This window comes from Lycium ferocissimum, chromosome 4 (genome assembly GCF_029784015.1).
Source record: "Lycium ferocissimum isolate CSIRO_LF1 chromosome 4, AGI_CSIRO_Lferr_CH_V1, whole genome shotgun sequence".
NCBI lineage: Eukaryota > Viridiplantae > Streptophyta > Magnoliopsida > Solanales > Solanaceae > Lycium > Lycium ferocissimum.
Genome location: NC_081345.1, coordinates 18288541 through 18301791, shown reverse-complemented (window position 1 = coordinate 18301791; position 13251 = coordinate 18288541). Strand labels below are relative to the sequence as shown.

The window sequence follows — 13251 nt, the reverse complement described above, 5'->3', positions numbered from 1 at the left end:
ATCTCGTGGTTGCATTCGTGGAGTGGACATTTGTTAACCAGAAAATACTGTACTTATTTGTTTTTATTATTAAATATATATATATATATATATATATATATATATATATATATATATATATATATATAATTTTTTTTTCCTTTTCAAAGTCACCTGTCATTATCAAATACTAAGGTGCTCTTTGTTATCCATATCAACATCAAAGATTATTTACTCCACAATATTCACTCACAGCTATAAATATATGTACATTCCAAGAAAAGTAAAGAAGAAAAAGCAAAATAGTCTTCGGAACGTTAGATCATTGTTAAATCTTCAGCCTACCCTTAATAAAGCAACTTGCTAATATAGAAATTTAAGAAAACAACAAAAGGAGCATTCACACATGAATTTGTAAATATAATTTACGTTTCGTTCACAATAATTACTCTCTCTCGTTCATTTAGAACAACCTCTTCTCTTTATCATATTTTTCTAATCTTAGCGTTTTATTTTATCGAGCAACTGAAATTAATAAGGAGTGAATTTTATTTTCAACTCTATATTATGTGTGTAAGTGGTTCACTAAAGTTCTTACATATTATAAGAACTGAATTCATATAAAGGGATACTAAGTATAGAAATATTTTCTCCTCATACTGGTTAAAAGTATGAGCATATGAACTGTTGTCAATCTGTATTCGGACAATAATCTAAAACAGAATCTGAAAAGAGAGGAAAAAAATCTAAAACAGAATCTGAAAAGAAAGGAAAATAAATTCGAGCCCACTGAATTCGCAGTGTTTCCTTAAGGAAATTATTCCCCTCAAGTACCCAAGATTATGGAATATATCCTCCTAGGATAGAACGAATTAACTCACCAGCGTAGTGGTACCTCAAACCCTAGTGAACGACGAAGACAAAAGACGGTAGCAAATCACACAAAATATATTTGACGTGCAGAAAGAAGGAAGAAGATAATCAGAGTTTTCATAAGGAAAATCTGAAGGGATGGATAGATATTTATAACCGACAACAGGTGACCGTTAAGGAAATAGGTGTGTCTTTTCTGAAAAGGCATGTGCCTTTTCGGCAAAAACTTGTCTTTCCGAAAAAGAAAAGGAAATAGAACTTTCATTTCTCATTCACACCAAATACCTAACATGAACTACAATCCTATATACTCTTATAAGAAATGACAAATTATAAGATATCATATTCTTCCTTTTTGAATAAAAATTCATCGTGACTTAGTTTTTATATAAAACATGTATTTTCAATACAGAATCTTCATTTTAATATATGATTTTTTTAAAAATATCACATGTTCAAGCTGTGAAAACAACCTCTGGCAGAAATGCAGGGTAAGGCTGCGTACAATAGACCCTTGTGGCCCGATCCTTCCCGTACTCCGCATTTAGCGAGAGCTTAATGCATCGGGCTTCTCCTTTTTACTATTTGATTTAATATGAACATCAAATACAAATAAACATTTAGTGCACCATATTTGTCATTTTTGTTTCTCCTTTCTTAACGGAAGTATAACATTGCTCTCGTAATTTATTGTTTCTCGATTTCTGTGACTACATGTTGTTTCTTCTATTGTTTCTTGTAGTTCGGTTATCACATTATTTCGATGTTGTTACTTTTCCTTTCTTGAATGCTATGTACTGCTATCCTATTCGACATAATCGTATTTTCTTTTTTAAAACTATTTTGGTATGCTTTATTTGAGATGAAAATCTATCACAAACAACCTCTCTATCTCCGGAGGTAGGGCTAACTTCAACTTCAAAATTACAAATATTTGGTATTCACGGTCAAACGCCTACTAATAGAATTTCTTACAACGTCATTTCTAGTAAAAATTGGTCATATAAAAATCAAACCGCAAAGAAGGTACTGTTAGTAGTAGTACTTAGCAGTAAATTCATTTCACCATTCAGACAACAACTGTGTAACGCCCCTATCTTCATACTTAGCTTCCACACTCCCATTTTTACGCGATCTCTTCTAACCTTTATTTATCAAACTCAACTTACTTCATATCTCTCTCTGTCTCTCTGTTAAAATCTCAGAGATAGAGAGAGAGAGTGACATTTCTAGGGTTTTGTGTGAGTTAATTTCATAGGTTAAATCTGAAGTAAGCTTGTTTTATGCTTGCGATGTGATAATTAAGCAGTTTAAAGGTGAGTTTTTATGGTAATATTGCTTTAATTTTAGTAAAATTTCTGGTTTTTGTGATGTTTTAATCTGTGGTGTAATTACCTGGTGTATTTGTAGTGTTCTAGATCTGTGCGGAAATGTTGTGTTTTTAGGATTTAATATCGAAAATTGAAGTATGAATGAAATGATTTGAGATCAGTAGGATCACTTCACTTCCTTTTTTTTTTTTTTTTTTGGCATGCAAGGAAATAGAGGTAAGTGAAAGATGGAAAGAAGAGTGAAAATGAAAATATTTAATATTTTTGTCGCCGCGTATGCGTTGTACATGAAGGATTAGTCGAGGTGTGCTCAAGCTGTTAGGACGTTGTTATTAAAAAAAAGTTAAAACTTTTGGTGGCATTTCTAAAGACCAAAAGAAAAAGAAAAGAAAGCAGAAACATGAAAGAGTACTGTACTAGTTATATCAAGAAGACTTGGTCCTCCCTGCTCCAAGTCTTGACATTTTTCAGTGTTGAAATATAGATATCCAAAATTATCTTGGAAATACTCTAATGGATTTTTTTAGGGGTAAAATCTTACGCTCGATAATTGCATCAAAGCGTTTATAAGTTCCAATAGGGAGGGAAGAGGGGGGAGGGGGGGGGGGGCGCTACAATCATCATTGGGTAGGAAAGGTCTACTCAAGTTTATCTCATGAACCTTTTGTTGTGGGTGAGTTGAAAGTTCTCAAGTCCGATGACTGTAGGCACCGAAAGGTGTAACCATTGGTCAATGAAGGGGGTGCAGACCATAGAGATCAATGTTTAAATCCCAACAGACACTAAAAAAAAAAAAAAATTGTGATTTCTTCCCATGTGCCTAAGTCTTGGTGAGTAGGGTTACCTGGTACCTGTGCTGGTGGGAGGTAGCAGATTATGTTGCTTGGATTCTTCAAATTCCTAGCCGCACCCATGTCGGCACGACATGGATGTGTGATCCGCACCGGATTAGGTCAACTTACCTTGGGTGCTTCACTGCTTTGACTATAGCTATGACCGGGAAATATAGATTGATTGGGTATTTAGTTTGATTTTTGGGTTTATGTCGTATATATCTAGTTATATAAAGTATGAGAATCTTTTGTTATTACACGAGATATCTTAGGAATAAAATCTAGGTGTTTATAAAGAATTAAATTTTATTAGTTTAGTTCAATAGCTTTAATTAATCGAGATATATACCTTATATGTCATAATATACATTTATTGGCCGTATCCCAACATGCGTATCTGCACTCGGACGTAGCCCTGAATCCTAAAATTTATATGATAAAAACATGGCCTTTAGATCCGCACCCTTATCGGATACCAGCACCATAGTGCAAGCAACTTAGGTAGAAGGTACTCGGTGGAATAATCGGGGTGCGCGCAAGTTGGCTCCAACACCACAGTTATTAAAAAAGAAAAAAGTCTGGCAATTGTAGATCTTTAAAGTGGAAAAATCAGAAAAATTGGAGTAGAAGCAGGTGGAGTGGTCTAATTTTTGAATCTTTTTCTCCAAAGATGTATGAGTGCATTTTGGGGTCTTGTGGGAAAGAAGTAAATTCTTGATTCCTCGTTTGCGAGATTGGTGGTGGAAGGAAGTTGTTTCACTAAACTGGTTCATGGGGGTCTATCTTAAATACACTTTCTATTTTGTTTCTAATAGATTTTTCTTTAGACAAAGATGTCTAATGTGTTGCACGGACTCTTCAAAAATATTGTCGGGTGCGTGTCGGATACTCCAAAAGTAGTGCATTTTTGGAGAATCCGACACGGGTGCGACAACGAAAGTGAAGAGTCCGCGCAACTTACTCTAATGGAATTTTAGAAAGTTCCTTCCGTAAAAGGAATTTTAGAAAGTTCCTTCCGTAATGCTGACAGAATAAAGGTGCTAAGTTACCTGGAAAAAGTAAATACACTGATAAGGTGCAAAGTTAAGATGTTACAATTCAAACTCTTCTAAACATTAAATTGTGATGAAACAATCATCTAACCTAGACAATAGGGAAGTGAGACAAGTTGTGGTCGTCTCGTTTTAGCTATGCTAATCCAGAATCTTAATGACTTGGCACTACTTGATTCTCCATGTTATCCTTTGTCAGGAAAGTGACTTTATTGGATTTTCACGGTTGTATTACAATGGTGCTGCTCTAATCTAAGTTGCTCGGACTCTTCACTTTTGGTGCCGCACCGTGTCGACACTACATGGGTGTGGGATCCGTACCGGATATGGTCAACCGATTCTGGATACTTTGACCAAAATCAACGGAGAAACTCTGGACAGATTAATCAAAACAAAAGTGAAATTGAATAAAATGGAACACCTTGTATATAGAAATTTCTATGTCTGTCCTTTTCATTTTATCTCCTTCTGGGATTCTCCTCTTGATCAATATTTTCTCCGTGAAATACCTTGTATGTTTTTCACATAATGTCTCATAATTTAAACATATTTTTATAACTCTATTTTTAGATATTTAAATTGTTGTAGCCGAATCCCCGCACCCGTATCTGTAATTGGATCCGTACTCCCAAATCTTAAATTAACCTCTAGATCCACACCCGTATCAGACACCCGCACCTACCCGCACCTGGGTCCAAGCAACTTAGGCTCTAGTTGACTGATTCTATCATTTATAACTGCTCCTTTGGTTTCTAATAACTTGTTAGGAGTCTCTGTTTGGGAATATCCTTGAGAAAATATTATCTTCAGAAGTTTCTATTGAAAAAAAAATAGGAGATCATAACTTACATATAGTGACAGATCACTTCAACTATTGCTCCAGTTCTCATGATGTCATCTTTCTCTCTCCTCTGCTTCGCATATGTGTTGTCATATAGTAAGTCTAGCTTGTTGAAAGAATTTGTTTTAGTGGATTGTTTATTGTTTTCGTATATCTTTTAGCACTGGAAAATATGCCTTCATGGTGGGGAAAGTCATCTTCGAAGGAAGCAAAGAAGAAAGCGACCAAAGAGAGTTTTATTGATGCATTGCAACGCAAGTTTAAGAGTCCAGCTGAAGCTAAGTCTCCGAGTAAATCAGGAGGATCTCGAAGACACATCAGTGACATTGCTTCTGAGAAGGGTTCTCAGTCCCAAGCACAGTCAAGGTCGTCATCACCTTCCAAGCATGTCGCGAGATGTCAAAGCTTTGCTGAAAGAGCTCCAGCCCAACCACTTCCACTTCCAGGTTTGCCACCAGCAAGTGTAGTCCGGACAGACTCTGGAATCAGTCAATCAGCAAAACCCAGAGTAGAGAAGGGCACAAGGCCATCCCTGTTTCTGCCTCTCCCAAAACCTGCATGCATCAGGCACAGACTGGACCCTGCAGATGCCGATGGAGAGCTTGTCTTTGCATCAATTTCAAGTGAGTGCTCTATTGAGAGTGATGATCCTACTGATTCACGCCAACGTAGTCCACTAGCATTTGATTATGAAACTGGTAACCGGACTGCCTTGGGTAGCCCTCCAAGGTAAGCAAATGCTGAAGGTCACTTAAATGAAATGTATTCAAAAATGTATTCTTTTGACTGCTAAAGTATTTAATTTCTTTTCTTATTTGAAACAATTCATTTCTCTTGTTAGTTTGCGCTTTCTTTTGCTAACTATACCAACCTGGTTGACATAATTTATTTTTCTTTTTTGGTTTCAAAGATTGGCTGTTAAGGATCAATCTGCTGTTGGACAAATAAGCACAAAAGAGGCAACTGGACCAGTTAATCTTTCTCCAAGTGGACGCGTCTCTTCTCAATCTCCTAAGAGACGACCATTAAATAGCCACTTGCCCAGTATACAAATCCCTTCTTATGGTGCCCTCTGCAGTGCTCCTGATAGTTCTATATCAAGTCCTTCTAGAAGTCCAATGAGAGCTGCTGGCTGCGAGCAAGTTAATAGTTCTACTTTTTGGGCAGGGAAGACTTACCCGGATCTTCCTTTACTTGGATCTGGCCATTGTTCAAGCCCAGGGTCTGGTCAGAATTCTGGGCATAATTCCATGGGAGGAGAAATGGTAGGACAATTGTTTTGGCAGCCTAGTAGAGGGAGCCCAGAGTACTCTCCAATTCCTAGTCCCAGGATGACAAGTCCTGGACCTAGCTCAAGAATTCACAGTGGCGCTGTCACACCTATTCATCCTAGGGCTGGAGGTGGAGCATCTGAACTGCAGAATAGTTGGCCTGATGATGCAAAACCAGAAAGTCATCCTTTGCCTCGTCCTCCCTTAACAATTTCTAACTCTTCACCCTTTTCTCATTCCAATTCAGTTGCAACATCTCCCTCAGTGCCACGAAGCCCTGGTAGAGCAGAGAATCTTTCTAGCCCTGGCTCTCGCTGGAAAAAGGGGAAGTTGCTTGGTAGAGGCACATTTGGGCATGTTTATGTTGGTTTTAATAGGTATATTAATACGGTCAGCACTTGATTTTCTTTTGTTTCCTATTTCATTGTGTGGGGCCTTTTCAAGTGAACAAGGAACTCAATCTTTACATATTGCCTTGTCATTGAAATGTCAAAGATTGATTGCTGATGTCCTAGTTTAATGCTTGGCCATCTTATCCCAGAAAAAAGGGGAAAATTAATGCTTAGCCATGTGTGTGCTTACAGTGATAGTGGAGAAATGTGTGCAATGAAGGAGGTGACCCTATTTTCAGATGATGCAAAGTCGAAAGAAAGTGCAAAGCAGTTGGCACAGGTAGGTTTACCATATAAGTAGCAGTCTGCTAGGTCTTATTTTCTTGGACTGCCTGGAGTTTTGTATTCCTGATGTGCTCATATTTGACTATGCTCTCCTATTCATGTAATTTGCAGGAGATTGCATTGTTGAGCCGATTAAGACATCCAAATATTGTCCAGTATTATGGCTCAGAGATGGTCAGTTTTCAAAAGTTAATTGATTTCTAAATGTTCCAATTAGAGTTTTTATTTTAATTTCTGGTGAGGAACATGTCATAGTGCCAACACTATTAGCTTTATATTTTAATTCCTGGTGAGGGACATGTCACCGTGATTCTCCTTATTCGTAGTATTAGTTAGTAATCGCGTAGATTCTTTTCTTCGAGGTGTACTACTATCTGTTTCTTCTTTTGCTTTTATCTTGCTACTTTGTTGCCATATTTTTCTTGATATCATGCTTCAAATCCTTTTTTTCTCTCGAGCCGAGGGTCTATCGGAAACAGCCTCCCTACCCCACAAAGGTAGGGGTAAGGTCTGGGTACATCCTACCCTCCCCAGACCCCACTTGTGAGAATACACTGGGTATGTTGTTGTTGTTGTTGTTGTTGGACATGTCACAGTGCCAACACTGTTAGTAAGGTTAACAGACTTCAAATTGTTCCAGAGTATTGGTTTCTTATTCTATTTTTGTAATAGCTAACTCCAAATCTTAGTCATTAGATTAAGGAGTAGAAGGGAAAAACTATAGGGCTTTTCATTCGAGTTATACGTGTTTCCGTTCATAAGTTCCAATAATCTTTTAGCTTGCTCTTCTTCTGACTTGTTTTCCTCAATCAGGTTACTGATAAACTATATATCTACTTGGAATATGTATCTGGTGGGTCCATTTATAAGCTTTTACAAGACTATGGTCCATTTGGAGAAACAGCAATCCGTAGTTACACTCAGCAAATTTTATCGGGGCTTGCGTTTTTACATGCTAAAAACACTGTGCATAGGTACACCAATTTCTTTAGTTGGATTATTTTTGTGATATCACCCTTTCAGCAGCCTTGACCTGTATGCACTGATAACCTGACAACATCTGCAATTTTGCAGAGATATTAAAGGGGCAAATATTCTCGTTGATCCAAATGGGCGCATAAAGTTGGCAGACTTCGGAATGGCCAAGCACGTAAGTTTAAGCATAGGCTTTTTACTGCATTATTTAGTAAGATGATGCCAATTGCTATGAAGGTCGTAAATAATTGGAAATAGCATGTGGCATCTAATCTTCTAATTAGACTAGCACTGTCGGAATGGATTAAAAATGTTCTAGTTTTATGCTTTGTGGCATTACACTTCATTCCTTATTTTTGGAAGGATTAAGTAGGATTTGATCCATTAAGATTTGCATTTGGTACCTGGAAAACCATATAAGCTTTGCCATCAAAGTTGAGCTGCATTCAGATGGAGCTGGGTCTTTAATTGTTCAATTACAAATTTGCAGATCACTGGGCAATCCTGCCCATTATCATTCAAAGGAAGCCCTTACTGGATGGCACCTGAGGTTAGAGTATGCTTTAGGCATTTTGACGATTTGTGTGCTGTGCACCTCCATTGTTAATACTTATACAGTAACATGTAAAATCATCTCTTCATAATTGGCTCAGGTAATAAAGCACACTAGTGGCTGCAACCTTGCTGTTGATGTATGGAGTCTTGGATGCACCGTCTTAGAAATGGCTACGTCAAAGCCTCCTTGGAGCCAATATGAAGGGGTAAGCAATTTTGGCCTGGAGAAGCTTAATAGGAGCATCTCTTTACTTTTCTTTTTTTCCTGAACTTTGTTGGAAGGTGGGACTTTTTGCCTTGTTAAATTTTGGACTATCAAGTTTTACAATACCAGTTCATTCCCTTGACCTGTATTATGTGGTGTTTGATGTCATATGGCCCAAAGGTTGCTGCCATGTTTAAGATTGGGAATAGTAAAGAACTCCCAGCAATACCGGAAGACCTATCAGAGGAGGGAAAAGATTTTGTGAGGAAGTGTTTGCAGCGTGAGCCGCGAAATCGTCCTACTGCTGCTGAGCTATTGGAGCATCCTTTTGTAAAAGATGCTGCCCCTGTGGAAAAGCCAAATATATTTTCTGCATCTTTCGATCTTCCATGTGCTGCTGCAAATGGGATAAAACCTCTGGTACATTATCTGTTTATCTTGATCTTTTTGCTTTTATTAAGACATTTGGGAAACTTCCGTCATGAAACATGACATACTTGCTCCTAATGATGCTTGTGTAAATGCTTTTATTGATTTCTCTTCTTTTGTTCTAAAACCATAAACAATTATTAGTATTAGCAATTGGTTGAGCAAAATAAACTGATTGGTTACGCATTTTCAGTAGTCAGGCTTTTGTCACTGAGTTCTGCCGACATATTCTCGTAAGTCTTCTGTTGAGTCAGATTCATATGCGTATGAATGTTGACATTCATCTAGTAGTCTATCCTATATTTATACAGTAAATTTTTTTAAAATTTTTATTTATAATAATGGTGAGGTAATTTTATTAATAATGACTTACCAATAAGGTACCTTAGCATATTACAGTAAGAGTAATTTTGGACAGTTGCATGAAATTACAGAGTAATTAACTAATTCAGACAGTTGCATGGAAGCTACCTAGATTCTTGAAATAAGGTTGCTTACTCTGGACTGGTAGATGATTTGACTGGGACGTCGATATTGTCAAGATTTAGGATTATTTTTTCGTACAGTTCACAGCACTTTCGTAGTGCTCCATGTTTTGTGAATTTAATTTATATCTTACCGATCAAAAAGGCTTAGGATTGCACTCTTGCATGCTTTTCTTGCTCTGGGCCAAATTAATATGTTCTAGAGTTCGTTTTGGCTTATTTTTAGAAGTCAGGTTAATAAAGAGACAAGTTGTTTAGGGACACTACGATGTTTCCATTTCTTGGGCATCACCAAGTAGTTTAATTATCTTTTAGGCAGGATAATGAATCAGGAGAGGAAGTTTTAACTTGTTGACCATTTGGGCTGGTGCTCTGAACTGTCTTAGAATGGGTTTTTCTTTTTCAGAGACTAACAAACTAAAGTTCATTTTGATGGTGGAGGAAGCTTCAAAAATGAAAGACTTAATCGCTCTCCCGCTCTAATGAAAAACTTAATCCCTCTCCAGCTCTGTTTGCTTTGCTTCTTTTCCCACTTACTTTTTTTTTTTTTTTTGAGGTAAAGGTAACTTTATATTCACACAAAACTCATCATTCAAAAGTGATGAGGTGGGATCTTACAACCCACAGTGGGCAGATGTTATCTTCCAAAAAGTAAAACTTTACAGTTGTCCTATGAAATGAACTAAAGTTTCTACTTCCCCCACCATATCTTGTTTACACCAAAAGTAAAGTAGACTGAGACACTTCATCTTGATCTTCTGATTGTTGTTGCTAGTCCCATCAAAACATCTTGCATTTCTTTCTTTCCATAAAGTCCACCAAATGCATGCTGGGATACTCTTTCCACCAATCTTCCTTAGCCCCTCTTCTTGCAATTCCTTTCCAGCTGCTCAACAATCCAAAAGTGGTCTTGGGCATTACCCAACTCACCCCAAGTATACACAAGAACATGTTCCACAGATTTACAGCTGTTTTGCAATGCAAAAACAAATGACCATTGACCTCTGCTTCTTGATCACACATAAAACACCTTGAGCAAATCTGTGTACCTCTTCTTTGTAAAGCTTCATGAGTTAAGCAAGCTCTTCTGACCACTAGCCATGTTAAACAGGATACCTTATAAGGGACTTTGACCTTCCAAATTAGCTTCCAAGGCCACTTTACTAGAATAAAAACGAAGAAGGATAATGAAGCCACTGAATATGCATAACATAAGGATGTCTCAGGGTAAATGGCATCTCTTTTGTCCTTGCCTTCCCTTGAGTTTAATTGCATGCTGCTAATGCTTTTGCACAATTCAACCTCAAGTTAGATCAATGAGATGAGATGTCCGTAGCTTCTTCACTCAAAAGAGAATAAGTAGTGCTGGAGTATCAGCAAAATGTGAACACCACGCCCAACCTCGGAAAAGAAGAGACCATCGGAGAAATGGCAGAATATGGCTATATTTAACATGTTTTCAGCTCTTTTTTTAATAATAAAAACAAATTATGGTTTGAGCTGCGATTATAGATATCAAGCAATTGAGACTGAGCATCCTGGTGCTGAATGTGCGAAATGAAGATGCATCTTCATGCCAATTTGCTTATCGTTAGATTTGATCTCTTAGTTCCAGCACATTGCAAAGGGGGCATGTCCTCCTTAAAACAGGTGATAGTTATTGGTCCCATATTAGATTGGTTTTAGGAATAAAGACTGAAACCCTGTTAAAGACGTACAACAAATCCTTGAGGTGTGAAGGTATTCAAATTGTAATTCCAAGTGAACTTCTCAATTTACCGAATTAATCTGTAACATATTGATGACATGAAAATAATAGGTTGACCTGGCTCAGTTTCTTTGTTTTGGAATTTTGTGCTCTTGGGTTGATATTCACTGCTGTGTTCTTTACAACTTTGTTTTAGGGCATTGGATCTGCAAGAAATTGTCCTACGCCAGAATCAGAAAGGCTTGCTATCCACTCATCCAGAGCGTCAAAATCTAATTTTCGCTGCAGGTCCTTTTTCTCTTGATTACTTAAACTTCAAAATTGCCGTCTGATTCATTCTTGAGAAAATTCTAAATAGGAAAGAAGTTCCCATTAAATTTGTAATTTTCTCATCTCAACATACTTGGAGTAAAAGAAAACTGCATGACAATAGTATCGTGCTTACGATAACTGACCTTTTTTTTTTTTTGTTGTCCAGTGATATCCACATTCCGAGGAACATATCTTGCCCTGTCTCCCCAATAGGTAGTCCTCTTTTACATCCAAGGTCGCCTCAAAACCTAAATGGGAGGATGTCTCCCTCGCCTATATCCAGCCCTCTCAACACGTCTGGCTCATCAACACCATTATCTGGAGGGAATGGTGCTATCCCATTTCGTTACATTAATCAGTCAGTTTACTTGCAAGAGGCTAGAACAGCTCCAAATAGTCCCTATACAAATGGCCCTTCTTACTGGGATCCTGATGTTTTACGAGGGACGCCATCAGGATCTCATGCTTTCCAAGAATTGGCATCCATTGAATATGATGCTCTGGGAAAGCAGTTTGGGAGGCCTGCCGCAGGAGAACTTTCCAATGCGCAATCAGCCTTGGCCAATAGGGTGTCACAGCAACTTTTGAGGGATCACGTGAAATCGATTTCTTCAGTAGATCTCAATCCATGCCCTCCCTTGGCAGGTCGCACAGGTGGAGCATGATATGTATATCGGACATAATAGTCATGGAAAGCTCCAAAGTTTCATTGTTTACTGGTTTTCTGTGTAAATCTGCTTTGTCTTTGCACGTTTGGAGGAAGTAATTTTGTGCAATAAGGATTTCCTAAGAGGAGAAACTAGGAAATGGAGTGGCATCTTGGCAGAACTTCATTATCTGTTGTCAGATTGATCAACATGATTTCTTTCACTTGCTCTTTGGATCTAGTGGTTCCAGGATGAGACACTTCCAGTGAGAATATGTTGACCCTCTGTCACTAATAGCATCTCTTGAAATTATAGCAGCTTGTCCAAATACGTGTTCCTGATTGGACTTGATAACTAACATGAGCCACAGACTAATGATTCATTTGCTTTTGGAGGTTGGCTTCCAGTTATTCAGTGTATAGCTGATCCTTCATGAAGACATTAATGGCACCAAACTTGTATATTTATGCTGTCCCATAGAAGATAGAAAAGAGTAAGCCTGGAACTGAAGCGGGATGAAACCTTTTTCGTTTTTTTTCCTTTCCCCTTTCCGAGCGGGATTCCTGTACAGCAAACAATTAACTGGAATATTCCAGGTACTGTTGATTGAACAATCAGAGGAAGATTTTTCTTTCTGTATTCTGCTGCTTTAATGCTCTATATGATATCTCTCTGAGTTTAGATCTTGTCTTGGATGCACACATATGTGGCCTATCTACTGTTGTCTGATTTGCAGTTGCATCCCCAGTGGATTATAGGCATTGAATTTCAAGTTAAATGGTATTGTGATGATATTTGGTACATAATCTACTTGGAGATTTAACCCGCAAGGGTGGCTCAGTTGGTTGAGCATGGGGCGTTCATAATGGAAGTTTCAGGTTCGAAACCCCCTGCCTACGACAGCAGGGGATTTGCCTTCTGAGTCGAGCTCGTCGCACCGGGCTTGCCTAGTGCGGGTTACCTCTGCTATGTGGTTTGCGAGCTAATGCACAGGAGCTGGGTTTACCCTGTGCGCACCTGGGGTAGTGGCTGCGGTTCCCATGTCATCAAAAAAAAAAAAAAAAATCTACTTGGAGAT

General features: G+C 38.0%; 1 protein-coding gene across 1 annotated transcript; it reads left to right on the top strand.

Moving 5' to 3' along the window:
• Window positions 1–1900: 1900 nt before the first annotated feature.
• Window positions 1901–12812, top strand: LOC132051678 (mitogen-activated protein kinase kinase kinase YODA-like). The gene is made up of 12 exons (XM_059442850.1): window positions 1901–2168; window positions 5071–5638; window positions 5820–6557; window positions 6765–6852; window positions 6969–7031; window positions 7671–7831; window positions 7932–8007; window positions 8323–8382; window positions 8486–8593; window positions 8773–9012; window positions 11411–11502; window positions 11693–12812. The coding sequence occupies exons 2-12, from the start codon at window positions 5082–5084 to the stop codon at window positions 12189–12191; spliced, it is 2682 nt and encodes an 893-aa protein (XP_059298833.1). The 5' UTR covers window positions 1901–2168; window positions 5071–5081; the 3' UTR covers window positions 12192–12812.
• Window positions 12813–13251: the final 439 nt, after the last annotated feature.